We start from the raw sequence: 23379 nt of genomic DNA, 5'->3' as shown, positions 1-23379 counted from the left end.
GCTTCATTCATGCATTCCATTTATTAATTGGGGGAGGGAGACGAGGAGTGGCACATCTGGAAGTAAGTGTGATGTCAGTAAGTCAGTCAACATGCATTTAATAAGCCCTTATTATGTGCCAGGCACTTCCTGGAACTTCCCCTACACCTGGAGTCTTTTTGACCTGGAATATCTTATTATCCCTGCAGTCTGTTCACCTTGTAATTTCTCTCTGCAAGACCTACACCCCCATCCCCCCTAATTCCTACTGGTGATTTCCTCCTGGAGCCCCTATTTTGTGGTGGGGCCCTGACCAATATAGACTTCAAAATCATGACCACATAGCTCTTGTATTTGTATCTCCAGCACATAGTTAATGCTTAACAAATCCATCCATCCTTCCTTCTTTCTGCTAAGCGCTGGAGAGACAAAAAAGGGAAAAAACATTCCTTACCCTCAAGGACCTTACATTCTAATAAAGGGATGTATGCACATGTAAATAACATGCAAACATATAAATAAATAGGCATATATAAGATATATACATAATACATGGAAGGTAATCTCAGAGGGAAATCTTAATAGCAGCTGGTGTTGGGGGACCTAGGAAAATGCCCTCTGCAGAAAGTACAGTTTGATGTAAAAATGAAAGGCATAAATAAAACTTATTTTTACAAACAAAAATCCAAATGCATGGCAGCAGTAGACAGTAAATCCAGGTAGGGGAACAGCTAAGTAGTCTGGTATGGTGGGTATGTAGCCTGGGTAAAAGAGAGTAATGTGAAATAAAGACGGAAAGATAGGAAAAAGCCAAAATCCTCCACTGGTTATGGCAAAAGTGATGCCAGAGATCAACGGTCCAATGGGCTTTTGGATGTTCTGGAAGTCTCCTTTGATATCTGTTTCTTCAGAGAACATAATCCTTCATCCCTTCTCTTCCCTCATAGGAATTTAAAAGATTCTTAATTCTATTCATTTCATATTGTCAGGATCCCAATAATAATAGCTGATCCCAATAATAACAGCTAACATTCACTAGTGCTTCAAGATTTGCAAAGCCCTTTAGATATTGCATCTCATTTGATACAATAAACTTGCAAAACAGGTGCTATTATCTTCATTTTACAGATGAAGAAACTGAGGCTTTGAGAAGTTAAGTGACTTGCCCAGGATCATACAACTAATAAGTATATCTGAGGCAGGATCTAAAGCTAGGTCTTTCTGACTCTTAGATCAGCATTCTATCCACCATGTCCTACTGCCTCTCAAGTCCTATAATATTGAAAGCTTAATACAAAGAGTCTTTGCTGCAGGGGAATTCTCATATAGTAGGAATACCTCTGCCAAAGAGGAGTTATCTATAGCAAGTTGGCCCAACTTCAATGCCAGGTAAGCACTGAATTATCCTATTTCTTGCTTCTGTGAGTCATACCAAAAAAACTCTTCTTTCTTTTAAATTTGTTTTTAAGTCTTTCCTTTGGGAAAAATCAGGTGTTGCAGTTGGGTGAGCCCCATCATAGGATATTATAAATAACTAGAATAATGTTGTTTATTTCTAAATAGGTATGTAGAGCCCAAGTTAAAAACCACATTGTAAGGCTCTCCTTCCTTTATCTAACATTTTGATATTGATGAAGTATGATTAAAATGAAGATCAAAGGTAAATCTAAATCTAAAATGGAAAAATTAGTAATGGTAGTTGGTGGTAGGTCTTACAGGGAGGTATTCCAAAAGGGCAATAAATTGTCTGAAGGTCATTAAGCCATTCAAATAATTACTGAGTAACTACTGTATTCAGATGCTTGTGCTAAGGGTTATGGAGAATACAAAGATTACTAACATATGGGTCATGTCCTCAAGAAACATAATCTCATAGTTATAAGGGGGCAGTAGAGAAGTGCATGCTGAGGCAAACTATTTTAAAAGTTGAACATAACTGTGGCTCAGTCAGTTATTATTATTGAATGAACTGAACCCACATATGCCCTCTTCTACTTTGTGATCCTTGTCTTTTTCTTTCTTTTTATTTTTTTTAATTAGGCAGTTGGGGTTAAGTGACCTGCCCAGGGTCACACAGCTAGTAAGTGTCAAGTGTTTGGTCTTAGGCCGAATTTGAACTCAGGTCCTCCTGACTTCAGGGTTGGTGCTCTATCCACTGTGCCACCTAGCTGCCCCTGTCTTTTTCTTTCTATAAATTTTATATAAAGAATTTACCCCCTGTGCTTAAGGACTTTTTCTAGTTCTTTTAGTATTTCAGTGGTAGTAGCAGTAGTAGGCTTCCCATCTGATATCCTTCTCTCTGGGATCAAATCATCTCCTTTTGGAGAGCAGGTCTGAATTAACTTTCAGTGTAGATTCTTAAAATAATGCAGTGTGGGTCCTGATTGAAAATGTCTCCTTTTTCAGAGAGAATTTAAGTGCAATAAATACTAAATTAAAATTTTGTATTTTTCTTCATGTCTTTCCAATCATAACTCTCTCCAATATACATTATAATTTTTGAATTTAAGTTAAAGAGATAACTGAGTGAAGTTTTTAATGAATGAATTAATGAATTTTTTATGAATGAATTTTTAATGAATGAATTAAATTTTTAATGAATTAAATATTTAGAAAACACTTATAAGTCTATGCAAAGTACTGTTCTAAGCATAGGGATACAAACAAAAGACAGTCCCTGCTCTCATACTAATGGGGGAGATAACCAACACATAAGGAACATTTCAGCTAAAAGTCATATGGAAGGTTCTCATGATGCTTAGGATAAAGCAACAAGGGCAGATGGCAATGCCTCTTCCTATTACCCTTGATAAAATATCAGTTTCTGAGGCTGAACCACTGACATCGGTAAGGACTTTGGTGACAAGAACTTTGTTTTTTTCAGTAGATGTGGCTGTAGTCATTGCCAGGCTCCATCTCAACCCAGGTTGCTTCCCAGGATGATGGCTATAGATGCTGTGTTGGAGGCATTGCCATTCCCAATGTTTTGGGCTCAGCGTCCTTGGCTGTCTCCATCCAGGTCTGAGGGGAGATGGTGGTGCCCTGACCTGCTTGGTACATGCGGCCTCCTGTCTCTCCTCCAAAGGTACCTTGCTGCTTCAGCTAGGTTGGTTTGCCTGCCCTGTGGTAATCAACTGGGAAAGCTCTTTCCCCAGATGAGGGCTATGAGGCTGAAGCTGGAAGCAGAGCTAGTGGTCTGGGGGAGGGGGAAGTACATTCCTATTCTCAGGGCTCCTGTGCTTATCTACCTGTTGGTGGCAGCTGGTCAGCAATTACTGCTGGTGTCGATGGGGCAGTCGGGCCCCTTCTTAACAATGATTACTCCCTTCAAAGATGGCTGAAGGTTATAGCTTGGAATTAGGTCTGGTGGTTTAGGAGATACTGTGATTCCCAAGGTTCTTGGACTCAGATTCTTGGGTTGTCTCCATCAAGGTCTAAATTGGTTAAGGCAGTGGTAGTAGTCTGAATTGCCTGGTGCATGTTGCCTCCTGTCCTTCAGGGACTCATATGTACAAAATTATTTGTAGTAGTTCTTTTTATGGAGTCAAATAACTGGAAATTAATAGTGAAAGAGACAGTTTCAGAGAAACTTGAGAAGATTATATGAACTGATATAGAGTGAAGTGATCAGAACCAGGAGAATGATTCTTACAGTAATATCCTCATTGTAAAGACAACTTTGAAAGACTTAAGACTTAAAGACTCAATGCAATAACTAGCCACAATTCTAGAAAATTGATGATGAAATACGTTACCCACTTCCTGACAGAGAGATGATGGATTCTAGGGGGGAGGGCAGATATTTTTTGGACATGGCCAGTGTGGGTATTTGCTTTGTTTGACTAAGCCTATCTGTTACAAGATTCTTTCCCCCCAGCCCCTGCCTATGGGAGAGGTAGGAGAGAATGAAAAGTTTTTTTGATAAGTAGAAAAAAATAAATTGAAATTGAAAACAAAAAAGAAAATATATGAAAAAAGGCCCCTTAGAAGTCATACTCTTTCATTTTATAGATGAAGAAACTGAGGCCCAGAGAAATTTAAGTGACTTATCCAAGGTCACACAGTAGCAGAGCTGGGATTTGAATCCAGGCCCTCTGACACCAGATCGAATGCTATGTTCTACTTTACCAAGTTGGTACAGAGGCAACCTCTCTATTTTGGAGAGCCAGCTGCCTCCTGTGTGTGCTGTTTCCTAGAAGACTGAGATTCAAATCCTGCCTTAGACACTTACTAAGTGTGTGATTCTAGGCAAGTCACAAACTCAAAATCACAAATTGTGTCAGTTTCCTTATCTGTAAAATGAGGGGGTTTGACTTAATGGCCTCTAAGATCCCTTTCAGTTCTAAATCCAAGATCCTAGGAAATAACAAATAAGAATTACCAATTTTCAAAGAATTTTTTGGCAAATGGAGACATGTTAGATATTGGAATATACTTCAGTATGTTTTGAAATGATTTCCTCTTTCTGCTTCCATGTTAGCAATGCTAATTTGATTTATGGCCAAGGAACATATGAGGAGGAGAGGAGTACTCAAACAAATCTGGTTAGGTCCTGTGCAGGATGCCTGTGTAATCTCTTCATCCTGGGGATATTCACTTCATTTTTCTTAACATCTGCAGAGATTTTCATCTTAAAATATCATCAGCGACTATATCACTGGACCACCCTGGCCCATGACTTTGTTGTACATGGACTACATAGGACCAAACTCCTACAAGTATGTCATTACATGCCTCTCTAGTGGATGCGTCATTACAAAAATATTGATGTAATTCATGCTTTTTATTCTTATTCACAATTTCTTAACATATATTTTCCCTTAGCTCAACTTCAGTGGTTTTTCCATGTGCCACCAAATGGACTTACATCATCACAGCTGGAATTCTGGCTTACTAGAGGGGAGTGTGGTTTATAGAAGTAAATTAATGGTGCCAAGGAAAGAGAAATTTCATATCAGTTCATCTTGTACCCCATCTGTTCATTTCTATAATGAATAATTCTAAGATTTTTTCTTTCCTTTGGAAATTTTTTATGCTGCTGTAAAGCAAGTTTAACCATTTTGATTATTAAAAATATGTGGCTTTTACCACTGCTAGGTCTATATCCCAAAGGCATCCAACAAAAGGAAAAAGGACCTATTTGTACAAAAATATTTATAGCAGCTCTTTTTGCAGTAGCTAAGAATTGGAAGTTGAAGGGATGCCCATCAGTTGGCGAATGGCTGAACAAGCTATGGTATATGATTGTAATGGAATATTATTGTGCTCTAAGAAATGACAAGCAGGATGATTTCAGAAAAACCTGGAAAGACTTATATGAACTGATGCATAGTGAAGTGAACAGAACCAGGAGAACATTGGATACAGTGACAGCAATACTGTTCAGTGAAGAACTGTGAATGACTTAGCTTTTCTCAGTAGTACAATGATCCAAGACAATCCCAAAGTACTAATGATGAAGCATGTTGTCCTCTTCCAGAGAAAGAACTGATATTGACTGAATACAGACTGAAGCATGCTACTTTTTACTTATTTTTCCCTTTTATTCGAGTCGTCTTGTACAAAATGACTAATATAGAAATGTTTTATATAATTGCACATGTATAATCTATATCTGATTGCTTACCATCTCAGGGAGGGGGGAAGGAAAAGAGGGAGGGATAGAACTTGAAACTCAAAACTTTAAATAAAAATGTTAAGAAACTGGGGAAAAAAAAAGTGGCTTTCACACTAGAGAAAATACTGTTGTTTCATGTAACAATAACAGCCTGCATCAACATTAGTGCAGAAGCTAGGTGACACTGTGGATAGGATGCTGGATTTGAAGTCAGGAAGACTTATCTTTGTGACTTCAAATCTGGCTTCAGACACTAGCTGTATTGGATTTAGTGACTGTTCAGTTCCTTAAGTGACTTGCCTCTTAATCCTGTTTGCCTCAGTTTCCTCATCTGTAAAATAAGCTGGAGAAGGAAATGGCAAACTGCTCCAATATCTTTGCTGAGAAAACCCCAAATGGAGTCATGAAGAATCAGACAAGACTTGAAATGACTGAACAACAACAAATCAATGTGGGTAAGAAAATGCTGAAGGATTATGAAGGCTACTTTCCAAGCCTATAAAGAAATATATTTTCTTTTGTCCTTTTGAGAAACCTTAACATTTTGCTATATTATGGTGATTAAATAAATCAGTGTTCTAGGTTATCAAGTCCAGGCCAACCTGTCTAGTTTTAGGAGAAACTATATCATTTTATCCTTCATTGTGGTCAGCAGTGCTTGAGTTCTATTACAATGGCATAGAATAGATGCATAAACCAAAAAAAGAACAGGGGAAGTGATTTCATAAGTTCCATGGCTATAGTCTATAAATATAAACTTTAATCTCTACTCAATAGCCATGACATTCATGCATTCATCAGTAAAAACCTATTAATTGCTACTAATATACTTTGCTAGGTGATGGGGAAGTAACAAAGATAAATAAGCCTCAGTACTTGCCCATGATCAGTGAAGTCTTCCCTGATCTCTCCAGATGTTAGTGCTTTCTCCCTCCTTAAATATTCCTCTTTTCCCCACTAACTCCCCACCTCATATTATATGTATTTGTGTATATGCTATATGTTTTGCATATAGTAAGTTTCTTGAGGTTAAGAATTGCATCCTTCTTTGTACTTGCATCCCCAATGCCTAGAACATTGCCTGGAACATAGTAGGCACTTAATAAATGTGAGCTGAAATGTTATTTTGCTTGTTGTATCAGTATCCTCTAGATCTAGAGGCAGCTAGGTAGTGCAACAGATAGAGCCCTGGGCATGGAGTCAGGGAGACTTGAGTTCAAATCCAGCCTTAGACACTCACCAGATGTGTGACCCTGGGCTAGTCACTTAACTTATATTTGCTTTAGTTTCCTTATCTGTAAAATGGGGATAAAACTTGTACCTACCTTTCAGGGTTGTTGTGAGGATCAAATGAGATAAAATCAGGCAGTATATAAATGTTGACTATTGGCTATTATCGATATCTATAGTACTTGGCTTTCTGCAGGGAAAGTACTAACATAGTACTTGCTACATTGTAGATGGTTAATAAAAATAAGCTATTGGATTTAGCGACTGTTCAGTTCCTTGGCAATCTCAAAAATCTCCAATGGTTTTCTTATGGCCTAGAGTCAACATATCTTAATTTGGCATTTAAAGTCCTCCGCAGTCTTGCCCCAAATTACCTTTAAACCCTGCCTCTTTCCAATCTAGCCATGCTGGCTTTCCTTTATCTCCTGAATTCTTGCCTTCACTCATGCCACTCCCTTTTTTCCTTAAGTGCTATCCAAACCCTGTTAGGGCTTAAATGCCCATCTTAAGCCTCACCTTTAATCTGGAGTCTTCTCAGATCATTCTCGCCCCCAGAGATCTCTTCCTCCTCCTACACTACTTATTGACACATCATGCACAAATCTGTAGTCAGTGTTATCTCCTTAGCCAGGCTGTAAACTCCCTGAAGGCAGACCATATCTCATAATTCATAACACCTTACTGTATGTATCCTGGCCAATAAACATTTGTTGATTGATTTGATGATGAAGAATTCAGCTTAAAAATATATCCTAAGACATTCTTGTAAAATAAGGTTTTCTTCATTTGAATTCTTCATATTACATGTGTTTGATCAAGCAGGGAGAGGTGAATTCTATTATCTTAATCACAGATTAATAAAGCTGTACTTCAGTAATAGGTAAAATGATAATTGCATAGCCTGTAAATCACTGAAGGAATCCTGTGGAGAGAAAAGGGCTGTGTACAATAGGGAATTGAAGGCTGACAGTTCAGAGATGTTTCAGGAAAATCTGCAATGTACTGAACTTGTTCTTTCCATCTTTTCCCTAAGGAAAAAAATCAACCAAGCCTTATTTCCATTAAAAATGGATAAATCCCTTTTTAAAAATATCCCAAGGTATAAATGAACCTTCAAATTTCACTAAATGCAAAAGTTGAAGGCAACAACCTTTTCACCTTCGGAAAGAATGTAGGTTCTTGACGAAAATATCATACTTGGCAAAGCTAAGCATAATCTTGAATGAAAAAAAAATTGATATTTAATGAATTGTCAGACTTTCGGGATTTTGTTAAAAAAAAAAAATAAACCAACAGCCCTGAACTCAACAGAAGATTTGACATATAAGATCCAAGAGAAATACAAAGTACATATCAAAGACTAATAATAAGGGACTCAATAAGGACAGAGTGTTTACCTTTTTTATGAGGAAATGGTGAAACGTATGTCTAAGATTGTTATGAGTAATTGGGTAGTTAATAAGAAAGATTGGGGTAGATCTGAGTATGTGATTTTAAAAAGTAAAACCATTTAGGCACAACTAAAAAGAGTAATTATCCTATACAAATGAGGTATGAGAGGAAGAACCAACACAGAGGGAATTAGATGGTAGTTCTGGAAACCTACTTTCATTGGGAATGTGTATATCTAGAAGGGTATAAAAGTCTTCTAAATTCAGAAAGAAATAAAAGGCTAAGGGGATAGGGAGGGATCTTTAGAAGGGAAGGTGAGGGGATAGGATAAACGGGGGTATAGAAGAGTGTTTAGATTAATGGGAATGGGAGAATAAGGGAGGGATACTTGGAGTGGGTGTAGGTTAAGTAATAGGAGGGCAAGGTAATGGGTAGAAGTAAAATAGAGGAGTCAAGAGGGATAGGAAATAAAAGATACACACAAATATAAAATAAAGACCAGGAGTAGAATTTGTTAGGGAAAAAGAAGGAGGGGTGGTAATCATGATCTTGGACAAAGTGAAGGCTAAAATAGATTTACTCAAAAGAGGAAAACAGGGAAACTACACTGTGTTCATGAATGTTATTTTGGACTATTTAAAACAGCTAGACAGTATAAGGTTAGAATATTGCTGTGGTGAAGGAGATGAGTTGGTGGACTTGGAAAAATGTGGAAAGTTATGGAGGTTATGAAGGAAGAGGTTAGCTACCCTCAGAGAAACAGAGGACATATAAGTATTGTATGGTCTTACACAGATGCATATGAATGTATCTGTCTATATATGAGTATGATTATAGATAACTAAGTATATGTATGTGTATATACGTATGGGTATATGTGTGTAAACGTACACATATATTTGTGTGTATATATTTATGTATGTATGCATGTGTATATATGTATTGTGTATACATGTATATAAGTATGTGTGTGTGTATAAAGACAGACAGACAGACAGACACACACACACACACACGCTTAGTTGTAGCCTGGGTAGGGGGAGAGGAAAGGGGAAAAAAGAACAAAGTAAAACGTGCACAACAGAGAACAAAAAAAAAAAACTTACAAAGAAGCAAAGAAAAGATTGATGGCTCTCAGTACAATGTGTAGTATTTGTTATATAGGCTTTCTTGAAATGGAAATTTATTGTGGCATATTTTGAATCCTCTCTTATGTTCTGCTATACTCAGGGCAATGTTTTTTTCCTTCTTTTCTTATTTTGTATTCAAGTTTCAATATTTATGTTTGTAATATGTTTCTTTTCTTATTGTATATTTAAGTTTTACTATTTAATAAAGTTTATAAAAAAAGAACATAAGTTCTTATAGTTAATTTTCAAACAGTTTCAGAAAAATGCAGAGAAATGTAAGTAAAAACTTCTGTGTATCTTTTGTTTGCAGGATAGTAAGAAAATGTTTATCACAGCAAAAAATGAAAGGTTTGCCACTCATCACACCAGATGGAAATAATTTAAAGATGAGTGAAACACCAGCTATTTGGCTAAATATCTAAATGCTTTGTTGCTGAAGTGACAATTTATCCAAATACAATCAACTCATTTTGTTCAATTATTATTTCTATGAAGATGAATGCCAGATCTATATGTCTAGCCTTAATCTCTCTCCTGACTGACCCCCACTCTTCCATCAAGTAACTGTCTGCTGACCATTCTAACTGGATACTCCAGACATCTTAAGCCCAACATGTATAAAATTCATTATCTTTTCCCTAAAAGATTGGGAATTTCCCTTTTTCTATATAAGAACCAATCAAATTAATCAGTGAACATGTATTTATTAAACTTGTGCTAGGCATTGTGCTAAGCACAGAAGATACAAAGAAAAGCAAAAATAGTCTCTCTTCTCCAAGGAGCTTGTATACAGAGGAGATAGAAGATAACAGTAGAGGAGAAAGTTCTTGAAGTTTAGGAGATCAGGAAAGGCCATTTGTAGAAGGTGATATTTGAACCAAGCCTTGCAGGAAGCAAGGTGTACTCAGAGGCAGAGGTGAGGGGTAGAGTACTGCTAGCACAGGGAAAAACCAGTAGAGAAGCATAGTGACAGGCAATGGAGTGCTGTGCATGAAGACTATTAAGTTGGTTGGACATTATTCTAAGTATGGCTGGATTGCAGAATATGTGAAAGAGTAAAATATATGAAGATTAGAAATACTGGAAGGGGCCAAGTTATGAAGAGCTTTAAATGCTGAACAAAGCACTTTAAATTTGATCTTGGAGGTAATAAAAAACACTGAAAGTCACTTTGGCAACTTAGTGGAGGATGGCTTGGAGTAGGCAGAGACTTGGGGCAGGGAGACCAATTAGAAAGCTATTATAATAATTCAGGACAGGCGATAGAGGGCCTGAACCAGGGTGGTAGAGTAGAGAGTAATGTGAGGAGAGAGAAGAGGACATATATCAGAGGTACTGTGAAGGTGGAACAAGATTTGACAATTAGTTGGATATGGGAGATGTATGAAAGTGAGAAGTTAAGGGTGACACTGAGATTGCAATCTCAGGTGACTGGATGGATGGTGGTACTCTTGACAGAAACAGAGAAGTCTGGAAGAAGAGAAGGTTTGTGGGGAAAATATAATGAGTTCAGACTTGGACATAGTGAGTTTGAGATAATTATGAAATGTCCAATAGGCAACTGGTGATATAGAACTGTTGTTGTTTGTCCTTCACTCTTGAAGAGGGCCACGACATCTGGAAGGTGATGCCATGACTTGTAAGTAAATTGGATGTAAGTGGGGGAGAGATATGCAAAATCACCAGCCTCACTTTCTCCTCTGGGGTCATCTGGGTCCAGTGGGAGACTTTGACCTTTTTAAGCTAAGATCTTTCCCAGGTCTCAGTTTGACTAAGGCAACCCCAGTCAGTAATTAAGACTAGGTAAGAAATGAGACAAAGAATGGCCTCTTTTACCTAGTCCAAAAAAAAAAAATCAGTCTGGGAGGGGAAGACCCTCAGGGTTTCTAGGCAAAATAGAAACAACTGCTATTTACATTCACTTTGAGCCATCAGGGCCAAACCAATGACCACTAAGTGGGGCTTGGGCTGGGACCCTGTTGGCCAATCAATGAGAGCCAGAGTGAATTGGGTTTAAGGTGTGGTCCTTGTTGTTTGTCCTTCCTTCTGGAAGAAGACCATGGCATCAGGAAGGTGATGCCATGACTTGCAAGTGAATTGGATTTAAGTGAGAGAGGGCTGTGCAAAGTTACCAGCCTCACTTTCCTCTCCAGAGCCATCTGGGTCCAGTGGTAAGATATAAATCAGGATGACTGGAGATCACCCCTGGATATGGAACTGTAGCTCAGAAGAAAGAGTAGGGCTAGATATATAGACCTGAGAATCATCCACATATAGATCATAATTGAATCAATGAGAGCTGTTGAAATTATGAAGTGATATAGTAGAGAAAAGAAATTGAAGAAGGTCAAGAACATACCTTGAGGAATCTAGAGTTAGTGGGTATGACTTGGATGAAAATCCAGCAAAGGAGACTAAGGAATAGTCAAACAGATAAATAGGCAGAGAACCAAGAAAGAACAGTGTCACAAAAACCTAGAAAGGAGAGAGAATACAGGAAAAGAAGGTAGTGAAGTGTTAAATGCAATAGAGAGAGGTCAGAAGAATAAAGACTGAGAAAAGGCCGTTAGATTTGGCAATTAAGAAATCATTGGTAATTCTGAACAGGGCAATTTCATGTGGATGATGAGATCAGAATCCAGATTACAGAAAGTTAGGAGAGGAGAGAAAGCAAAGACACCTAGTTTAGATGGTTTTCATAAGAGGGCAGGTAGGTGGCGCAGTGCATAGAGTGCCCAACCTAAAGTTAGGAAGATCGTCATGAGTTCAAGTCTGGCCTCAGACATTTACTAGGTATGTGACCCTGGACAAGTCACTTAACCCTGCTTTCCTCAGTTTCCTCATCTGTAAAATGAGCTGGAAAAGGAAGTGGCAAATCATTCCAGTATCCTTGCCGAAAAAACCCCAAATGCAGTCATGAAGAGTCAGGCACAAGTGAAAAACGACTTAACAATAAGGAGTTTAGCTAAGAAGAGGAGTAATAGATACAGGATAATACTTGGCAGGGATAAAAGGATTAAGTGATTGTTTTTTAAGGATGGGTAAGACTTGGGTGTATTTGTAGGCTGCAGGGGAAGGAGCAAGTAGAGAGAGACTGAAGATTAAAGAGAGGGGGGTTGACAGGACAGCAATCTGCTGAAGAAGATAAGAGGGGGGGAATCAAAGAATTTGGCAAGGAGAAGGTAATATTTTCAGAATGATGTGAGATAAAGAGAGTGGAGAAGAGGGAATTCTTGGCAGATGGTTTCAGTGAAGTATGAAGGCAAGGTCTTCTGCTGAGAGGGTGTAGAGGGGAGGTACTGTATGAGTATTGAGAAGAGAGGTTTGGACAGCTGTGATGGAGATTGGGACTGAGAACTGATTAGGTTGTAGAAGGATTGCTCTGCTGCCTGAAGGCCTAGTTAAGATCAAATAACATAAATTTATAGTGGACTCAATCAGCAAGGTTTTGTGACTTCCTTCATTTCAATTAAGTAGAATGTGAAGAAGAGTGACAAAGAGGAATGGTGGGAGCGATCCAGGGTTGGAAGCTGGCAAGATGTGATCAGTCTTCTTGTAACCCAATGTCAATCATCCTTAACTCTTTGTTCTCCCTCATTCTCTCCCTTCTCTCCCAAATCTGAGCAGTAGTCAGTCAATGAACATTTATTGTTTACAATGTGCTAGGCACTCTGCTAAACACTTGAAATACAAAGAGAGATAATCTCTGCCCTTCAGAAGTTCACAATTTAATGAAGAGAGACAACATACCAACAATAATATACAAAAAATATATATACAAGATAAATAGGAAATAATCAACAGAGGGAAGGCACCAGAATTAATAGAGATTGGAAAAGGCTTTCTACAGAAGGTGGAATTTGGAAGATGTGAGTTCAAAATCAGTCTCAGACACTTACTAGCTGTGTGACCTTTGGCAAGTTACTTAAGCTCTGTTTACCTTAGTTTCCTCCACAGTAAAATGGGGATAATAATAGTATCTACCTCCCAGGGTTGTTGTGAGGATCAAATGAGATATTTGTAAAGTGTTTAGCACAGGACCTCCCACCTTGTAGGTGCTGTATAAATGAGGGCTATTATTATTATTACACCTCCACAATAACTTTTGAATATGTCCTTTTCTCTTTATTCATATGGTCACCATTCCACTTCAGAACCTCATCACCTCTAATCTGGGGTACATAACAGCCTTCCAAGTTGTTCCTCTCTTGCCAATCTCTCTCCTCCCCAATCCATAACTCACACTGCTGCTGAAGGGATATCCTGGGTCTGACAATATCTTTCCCCTACTCAAGAAGCTCCAGTGGCACCCTAATGTCTTTTGGATCAAATTGAAACTCCTCTATTTGGCATTTATAAGCTCATCACAATCTGGCTCCAACCCTCTTTCCGGATTTATTACATATTACCCGTGTCCCATGCTCTTGCCCAGGCTTTCCCCCAGGCCTGGAATGACTCCTTCCTATGTGAGGCCTTTTTAAATACCCACAGTTTCTAGTGCTTCCTTTCCAAAAATAATTACCAAATATTTGCTCTGTATCTATGTTCCATCTACTTATATGGGTAGATGTTTTTTCTCCCATAACATATAAGCTTCTGAAGGGCAGGGACTATTTGATTTTCATCTTGGTGTCTTAGCACCTAACACAGTGATTATCATACAGCGGGAAATCATGTAGAACAGTGGAAAAAAGGCTGGATTGGGTGTTATATGGTACCAGGTATCCTTTTCTCCCTTACTACCTCTGTGATATTAGGTAAGTCACTTCATTTCTCTAAGGTTCATTTTCCTCATTCTTAAGATGAAGGGAAGGATTAGATAACTATAAGGTCCCTTCTGGCTCTAAATCTGTGATCCTAGGTGCTTAATAAATAATTGCTAATTGATTGTGATTTAGAGGCTGGATTGGAAATCCACAGGAACTCTCTCAACATTTCTCATACTCAGTTGAAATCCTGGTCCTGAAATTAGTAAGGCAGTATATCTTACATAATTTGTACTTGCCATAGAAACCAATGAAGGACTCCGAAGGATAATTATTTCTCCTATCTGAATATTCAGAAAATTTTTATTTGACTTTTAAGAGAACCAGAATGCTAGGCCCATATAAATCTCTCTATTCTCCCTTATACTTACCTTGCACACTATGGAAGTCTTGGCTCCAAGCCGGGCTGCTTGCACACACTGGTTAGCACCTTTTCCTCCAAAGCCAATAAAAAACTTATGTCCATGAATGGTTTCTCCAGTTTTGGGCAGACGTGATGTAAGGCTATTATAATCAAGAAAGGAAAAAAAAACCAAAACCCAGTAGATTTGACATGGGTAACAGAAACATCAATTAAGTTGTTCAGAAGAGAAAAATAAACCTTAAAGTGCTGCTATTACTATTCTTTATTATGCCTTTGCAGACTAACCCAGATCAGTGTTGTTTTTTTTTCTATGACCTTTAAATAGTATTTATACCAATCAGATCTATGTGGTGCGCTATACGTGCTCTCGAATTCCAACTCCAAGATTGTCTTCAATTCTTCATTTTGCTCTACTATAAGAAATTCTACTAATTAGAGATTTTCTCAAGTTATTAATCATAATGATACTCTCTGGAGAATTAAGGGGCTCTCCTTATTCATTCCTCAGTGTGAATTAGGACAATATGATTTCCTCCTGGTTCACATCAGACACAATTACAAGAAATTGGGAGTAGTGTTAGGAGCAGGAAAGATAACTAATTTTGAAGCATGGGAGAATCTGGAGCAGGGAGGGATGAGGGAAAAGAACAAGAGTGAGAGTAGAGATTTTTAGCTAGTAGAGAATAGCAAAAGGATATCAAGTATCCTGGGAGACAGGGAAAAGAAGCTCAAAAATCATCTATATTTTAATTATTGTCTCAGGCAGGGTCTTTTTTTTCAAAAATACTTTTGGTATTTAATCATATGCTACTGTATACATTCTATAACTGTATTTCTTTTATCTCTCAAATAGGATATTATACTCTTTGAAGGCAGAGAGTACTCAATAAATGTATTGTTGATTGAACATCTTCAGCTGCTTTATTTTCTCCCCAAAGACTAGGACAATGCTCAATGGACAGTGAACACTTTATAAATACTTGTTTGAATGAGTGGCCCCACTTATGCTGCCTTACCCAAGTCTGCTCTCACTAGCAGGCAAATATACTGTTCTCTTTCCTGCCAATCCAGGGCTTTCATTATGTTCTGCTTTTTCACCAAAATCAGCCTCTTTCCATCTAATTTTCTCAGACCTCAGTGCTTTCTAGGGTAACAAATAATGAATCTAAAAGACCCCACCCAACCACAGAATGCAAAGAGCACCGTATGCTGGCCATCTAGTTCAAGCTGCACCTGGAGAGGGACTCTTCCTTACAACAACAATGAAAAGTGGTTACCTAGTCCCTTCTTGATGATTTCAAATGACAGGGCACACTAAGTAGCTGTCAAATGTTTAAACAGCTCTAATTCTACCTGTCTTTCTGCAGTGTCTGCCCACCAAAAAAGTAAAATGTTTGATGGTGGCTCTTATGTCCTCCTAAGTCCCTTCTTCTCTTGACTATATACCTCTAGCTCCTGCAAGAGATAATCATATAACATGGTCTCCAGGTTGCCACTGTCCTTCCTAAAAGACAGTGTCAACAAGTGAATATAGTACTCCAGGTCATATAATATGATCAAAGCAGGGTCTAGTAGGAATATCACCTATATATCACCTATGGCACAGTGGACACAATATTAGATTTGGAGTCAAGGGGTGTGAGTTCAAATCTTGGGTCAGTAATCGAGTACCTGTGTAACCTTGGACAAATCATTTCATCTCTGTGGGGGATCTCAGTCTTTAAAAATAAGGGAGCTGGACTATCAGGGGTTTTTAACATGGAGTCCATGAACTTGTTTTTTGTTTTCTAATATTTCGATAAATATATTTCAATATAATTGGTTTCCTTTGTAATCCTATGTATTTAAAAACATTCTTCAGAGGAGGGGTTCATAGATTTTACCAGAATGCCAAAAGGCTCCATGATACAAAAGAGTTAAGATTCCCTGGACCAGATGATCTCTAAGGCTCCTTCCAACTGCAAATCTTTGATTTAATGACTTTCCTCATTCTGGACAGTATGCTTCCACTAATTCAGCCCAAGATCATGTTAGCTTCTTTCTTTGTCACATCACACTATTGACTAATTGAGCTTGCAATTTATAAAAATCCTGTATCTTTTTCGTGTGAGCTGTTGTCTAGCCAAGCCTTCTGCTTTCTGTACTTGTGCAATTAATTTGATTAAACTCAAGCCTTGCACTTTATATTTATCCCTATTAAATTAATCTTCCTTTTCTCAGGCTAATAGTTCTATTTGTACCCTTAATTCCATTCCTTTACATCACATTTGGCAGTGTGCCCTCTAGGTCATTCTTTGACTTATTGTTAATCTTTTTCTATCTTTTAGATTCTTCTAGTGGCCTAAATATTAGCACAGGACTCCTCATTCTTAAAGCGTGTGCACACCCACACCCATACCCCTTTGTCTTTAGCTTGCCATTATTTCAAGCTATCATTCTACATAATGTTTCCCTTTCATTGCTTTAGGATTACTTCTCAGGAAGAACCCTTTATAATCTCTACCTCAGTTTCCTCATTTTCACCTCTGATTTATCCCTTTTATTATGGTTTCTGATTCTTGTACTCTGTTAAAACTGTCCTTTCTTAAGTTACCAGCAATCTCTTTTAAATCACTCTTTATTTTCCAATATATCCCTTCTCCCATCAACAGAGTAATTTTCTTACATCAAAGAAAAAGGAAGAAAAGCAATTCAGCAAAATCCAAAAATCACCCTAGTCCAATGGTATATGCAATTTTCCACACTCATAGCCTTCCATCTTCGTGAAGAATGGAGGGAGGTGCATTCTCACATCACTTCACTGGAGCCAAGCTTGGTCATAATTTGAGTTCAGTTTTGAATTTTTTTTGTTCTTTCCATTTATATTGTTATAGTCATTGTGCATATTGTTTTCCTGGTGCTCCTTACTTCAGTTCAGAGAAGTCTTCCTGTGGATCCTCCACATTCATTATTTCTTACAGCAAAATAACTTTCATTCCATTCATATACCACAATTTCTTTAGTTATTTTCCAATTGATGGGCATCTAGTTCGTTTACAATTCTCTGTTACTCCAAAAAGTGCTCTATAAATATTCTGGTGTATATGGGATATTCTTTCTACTTCCTTGAGATATATGCCTAGTGATCAGATCTACTAGCAATGTCTTAATTTCTAAAGATATCCTGGCTCTATTCATTCACTATACTTCGTTTCTACCTCTTCACTGAGAAACTTCTCCCTGAGGCCCTGCTTTTTTCCCTAATGACTCCTTGACTTGTACTACTACTTTAGAAAGGGCTCTAGATATGCTCATTTTATTCCTAGTTGGACTTGCTCTACAGACATCTCTACCACTTTACAGCAGCCTTGCCCCCACTCTTTTCCTCACCTTTTCCCTCCAACTCCCCTTTATGTATTGTCCTCCCCCATCAGAAAGTAAGCTCCTTGAGGGTAGAGATTGTCTTGCTTGCCTATAATTTTATGTCCAGTGCTTATCACAGTACCTAGGATATAGTGAGTGTTTAATAAATTCTCTCTCTGTGTATATATGTATATATACACACATATGTATGCGTGCATGCATGCATGCTTGTATACACACACACATACACGGAGTCTTCATCCTTGATATCTTACTGATTTTCAAATCTGGTGAGGATCCATCCTGCAGGATCATCCCTCCTCTCTTTGCTTCTATGACACTGCTTTCTTCTGATTCTCTTCATACCTGACTAACCTTAGTCTCTGTTGCTAGTTCAGCATCAATCTCTCACTCCCTAAAAATAGGTTTCTATCTATACTTTAGCGTACCAATCAATTTCTTGATCCCACATCCTTATCTGGAAGTTCTACCAGCAGCTTAAATTCAGCATTTACAAATCAGAACTCCTCATCTTCTTCCATAAATTATTCTCTCTTCCACCAAACTTCCCAATTTCTTTTGATGGTACTACTGTCCTATTAGTTATCCAGGTTCTTTGATTCTTGCTTCTTCAGGTATAACCTCTAATCAGCTGTCAAGTTTTATTGGTTCTAATACTACCATACCTCCCATATAAGTCTCCACTTTATTCACTTTGCCCCCACCTTAGTTCAGATCTTAATCTGAACTTCTTAGCTGAACTACTACAGTAGTCTCCTAATCTTCCTCCTTTTAGTCCCATTTCCTATTCAATTCATCTTCCACAGAGCTGACAAGATAATATTAGTAAGGCATAAATCTGAGTGGGTCACTTCTTTGATCATAAACCTTCAGTGTTTTCCCAAAAGCTAAATGGTAAATAGACTGAATATTCTTTGAAAGAAGAAATGCAAACTATCAACAACCATATGAAGAATGCTCTAAATCACTAATTAAAAGAGAAATGCAAATTAAAACAAATGAAGTTTTATCTCATACCCATCAAACTGACAAAGATAATAAAAGATAAAGAGAGTAATTGTTTGAAGAGTTGGGGAAAGACAAGCACATTACCGCACACGTTGGGGGAGCTCTAAACTAGCATTGACTGAGTGCCTATTATGTTCCAGGCACTGTGCTAAATGCTTTATAAATATTATCTCTTTGATCCTCACAACAACCCTGGGAGGGAGATACTGTTATTATTCCTATTTTTTAATTTTTGTAGTATCAAAGACCTGGAAGGAAAGTGGACTTTCCTTTGACTAGGGAATGACTGAACAAATTGTGGTATATGATTGTATGACTATAATGGAATACTATTGTGCCATAAGAAATGATGACTATGGAATCTTATTCTCATTGGATTTGGCTTAAAGAGGGAATACCATACACACTCAATTGGGTATGGAAATCTATCTTACCCTACAGGAAAACAGGAGGGAAGGGGATAAGGGGGAAGATGATACAGGGGAGGGTAGACTGGGGTAGGGGATAATCAGAAGCAAACACTTCTGAGGAGGGACAGGGTCAAAAGAGAGAATAGAATAAATGGGGGGCAGGGTAGGATGAAGGGAAATACAGTTTTCTCCAACCTGACTACTATAGATGTGTTTTGCATGACTACCCATGTACAACCCTTTTTAATGAGGGTGGGTGGGGAGGGAGGGAGAAAATTTGGAACCCAAAGTTTTAAAAACAAATGTTAAAGATTTTTTTCAAATGCAACTGGGAAATAAGATATACAGGCAATGGGTATAGAAATCTATCTTTCCCTACAGGAAAATAGAAGGGAAAGGGGACAAGAGAAGGGGAGGGGGAGATAGAAGGGAAGGCGGATTAGGGGAAGAGGTATTCAGAATGCATGCTATCTTGGGGTGGGGGGAGGGACAAGATGGGAAGAAAATTTGGAACTCAAAATTTTGTGGAAGTGAATGTTGGAAACTAAAAATAAATAATTAAAAAAAAGAAATGACTACAAAGAATTTAGGGAAACTCAGGAAGATTTGTGTAACTGATGCAGAGCAATGTAAGCAGTACAGTTTTCATGATGACCACAATAAACATAAAGGGAAACAAAAATTAAAGACTTTAGAATTTGGATCAATGGAGTGACCAATTGTGACTCAACAGGACTAATGGTGAAGCATGACTTCCACCTCTTGGCAAGTATATCATCTCAGCAGAGAGGTGGTGAATAGGTGCAGACATTTTCAAAAACAGGTAAAGTCTACACATGCCGTATTTTTTTTTTTTACTATACCACTTTGTTACAAGGGAGGGTTTCATTGGTGGTGCTGCTGAATCATTGGGAAATGACAAATTGTCTTTTTGAAAAATAAAACACTTGAAAAGAAACCTTCAGTGGCTCTCTCTTCTATTTAGAATAAAATATAAATTCCCTAGCTTGATGCTGAAAGCCTTCTACAATCTAGCTCCTAAATACCCTATGTCATTCATGTATTCTACATTTCTGCCAAGCTTGCCACGTTGCCTTCTATGTCTGCACAGACACATGGCTCCCATGCCTGGCATATCTGCCCAAATAATTCCTCCCTTTCAGAATCCTTTTCTTTTCTTCAAGGCTGGGCCCAGATGCCACTTCTTTAGTGCAGCCTTTCTAGATTTCCTCTGGATGTTAGTGTTCTCTCTCTCTTCCAACACATCCTTTGGGTGCTTTATCTTGATCTCTTCTTGACCCTAATCACTCCCTACCTTGGATTGTGTTTATCTCTGTGCATGTAGAATTCCCCGAGTAAAATGTAACATCTTTGAGGGTAGGGACAATTTTGTTTTTGTATCCCCAATCCCTAGCATGGTGCCTTACTTATAGTAGGTGATTAAACTGATGTTTGCCGAAGTAAACTACAGAGTTCAGGCAGATGGCTAACAATTATAAAAATCAATTACTTTGTAGAATCAATATAGTAGGAATCAAAAGTAATGTTAGTTTTTATCTTCCCACAGCCAATAAATCAAACTTTTTTTTAGATACTGACCCCAGCAGATTAGGTAGCATTCCAAACTTTGTGTGGGGCACTAAGAGGCACAGTTTATAGTGTTAGATTTGAAGTTGGGAAAATGAGTTCAAACCTTGGAAACTTATCAGCTGTGTGACCCTGGGCAAATTACTTAACCTCTCTCCGCCTCAGTTTTCTCAATTGTAAAAAGGGATAAAATAGCACCTAGGTTATTATGAGAATTAAATAAAAAACACATACAGTGCATTGTTAACCTCAAAGTACAAAAAATCCTAGCTATTAATATGATTATGCATTTGTGCCTCTCTCCTGAAAGGTGGGGGGTGTGTTTCATCTTTTGTTCTCTAAAACCAAGATTGTTCATTGCAATTAATTCAAGTTCATTTGCCTCTGTGCTGTTTTCATTTTTATAACTGTAGTCACTGTACTGTATAAATTATTTTATTGGTTGCTTGGCCTCAGCACATACCCATCTTCCAATGTTTCACTTAATTTCTCAAATTCACTGTTTGTTATGCACAATGATTTTCCATCATATTCACTTACCACAATTTATTCAGTCATTCCTCAATTAATAAGCACCCACTTTTTTCCTCTGGTCTTTTTTTTGGTAGTTATTAAACAGTGCTACTATGAATATTTTGTTGCAAGTGGGACTTTTCTTTCACTGAGCTTGGTATTTCATATAGTAGTTTAATTGCTGGGTCACATGATATGAATTGTCTAGTGACTTTTCTCAATAATTCCAAATTATTTTTCAGAATGGTTGGAACAATTTATAGCTCTACCAATAGTTTCTTAGTGTGCTTCCTTCCTGTAGTCCCCTCTGACAATGACTGCTTTCATTTTTATGTCTTTCACCCACTTAATATGTATGATGTAAAATAAAATGTTTCTGTTTATATTTGTTAATAATTTGCATTTTAAATGAAAACTGATTATTCACATCCTTTATAAAGAGATTTGGGCTGCCCAAGTCATTTGTCAAATGCCTTTCTAAAATCTTGACAAATAAAATTATTTCTTTATTTCAGCAGATTCATTACCTCATTGGTGTAGGTACTCTGTTCACATTGCAAATAATCTATGCCATTTCATGTTGCGTGATTTTTGTCCATATTTTCCCATAAATCCTCCATGGAAGATTGACTGAGTATGACGGAAGACTTTCCTTGGTTCTTTGAACATATCATGCGTACCAGTAAAGCACCTGAGATGTCCTTTTGTTATCTCTCACTTTTAATACATGGTAAGCCCATCTCCTTTCCTGCTGATACAAATGCTTGATGTCTATTCTGCAGACTATTTAAACTTACCATGTGTCTTTTCATTATCATTTGTGTCACATACAATTGGTCTTTTCTGAGATTGTTGCATTATATGATTTGCGGCCATATATTACTGGGACAATATTGGTGTTAAGGAAGATGGGCTTTTGCAGCAGCAAACAACTTAGATTCATAAAGCTTTGTACTAATTTCTGAATTCAATTGAAACCAGTCCCCTCCTCCTAGTAAATTCTGGGCCCAATTTATTGTCCATTTGTAGTGTTTTTCCAAATTGTATGTACTGATGGATTACCTCAGTGAGTTGCTCATCGAAATGCATGTGTAAATATGGGCATTATTAGTTTTCTACTCATTCTGCTTCTCCTGTCTGCACAGCTAGGTCAACTTCTTTTGAGTATGCGTCAATCTCTTTTAGAAGGCCTGCAAAGTTATAGGCTTTGATGTAATAAGTACAATGTTATCTGTAATTATAAGCATCTGCAGAGCTTCTTAATTAACAGAGAATCCTTTCTTTATTTGGACTTTGCATCAAACATCCTCCATTGTTGGGAATATAAGTCTTATGCTTTGCTTCATGCTGATACTTCTCAGTTCACTGAACAGTGATTTTCTTAAGATTCTCATATATATAATGGAATCTTATATGATCATAACATATGTGTGGGAGACACCTTGTTTGAGGGCTTAAACCTGCATTCTGATCTACTGAGTCAAATGCTTTTCTGTAGTCAGTAAACAATAAACATATTTTCTATGATTCCCAGGCAAACGAATATATAACACTATAGAACACTATGTGCAAAAGTTGGCCTATTCCCTTCTGTTTTCATCAAGGATATCTATCATTAGTGAATTCACAAACTATTCTCATTAAAGTTTTATATAGATTGAGAAAGCAGACATGCAAGCTGATACTTGCTTATATCTTAGTCACCTATATTTGGTAAAAAGTATCATCTGAGATAATGCATGGTGTATAAGGTGCTGGGCTTAAAGCTGAGTCCCACCATGGATATAGTGGTAGCTCGATCCTGTATGAGTCCCTTAACATACATATGCCTTGAGCAACTCCTTTTGGTGGATGGAGTACCTGTGCCCATCATCTTTTCCACTCCTTGAGATATCTTGAAATACTGATCCTTATGTGTTTTCAAAGTGGTGTCACTACCAGCACAAATTTCTTCTGTATGTATTATGTTAGATCCAGACACTTTTTCTGATTTCACATCTTTACTTTATTTTATTTTTTT

The 23379-nt window shown here is 37.6% G+C and overlaps 1 protein-coding gene across 2 annotated transcripts in view; it reads right to left on the bottom strand.

Moving 5' to 3' along the window:
- RBKS (ribokinase) overlaps positions 1–23379 on the bottom strand; it is a 128515-nt gene that overhangs the window by 68025 nt on the left and 37111 nt on the right. For both annotated transcript variants that reach the window (XM_027850452.1, XM_027850453.1), the window contains exon 2: positions 14486–14618. In XM_027850452.1, coding sequence (XP_027706253.1) covers positions 14486–14618 — 133 coding nt within the window. The remainder of the gene's footprint in view (positions 1–14485; positions 14619–23379) is intronic.

This window comes from Vombatus ursinus, unplaced genomic scaffold (genome assembly GCF_900497805.2).
Source record: "Vombatus ursinus unplaced genomic scaffold, bare-nosed wombat genome assembly UNPS02009062.1, whole genome shotgun sequence".
NCBI lineage: Eukaryota > Metazoa > Chordata > Mammalia > Diprotodontia > Vombatidae > Vombatus > Vombatus ursinus.
Note: the sequence above shows the minus strand (reverse complement) of the source record. Positions and strands in the feature narration are given on the sequence as shown.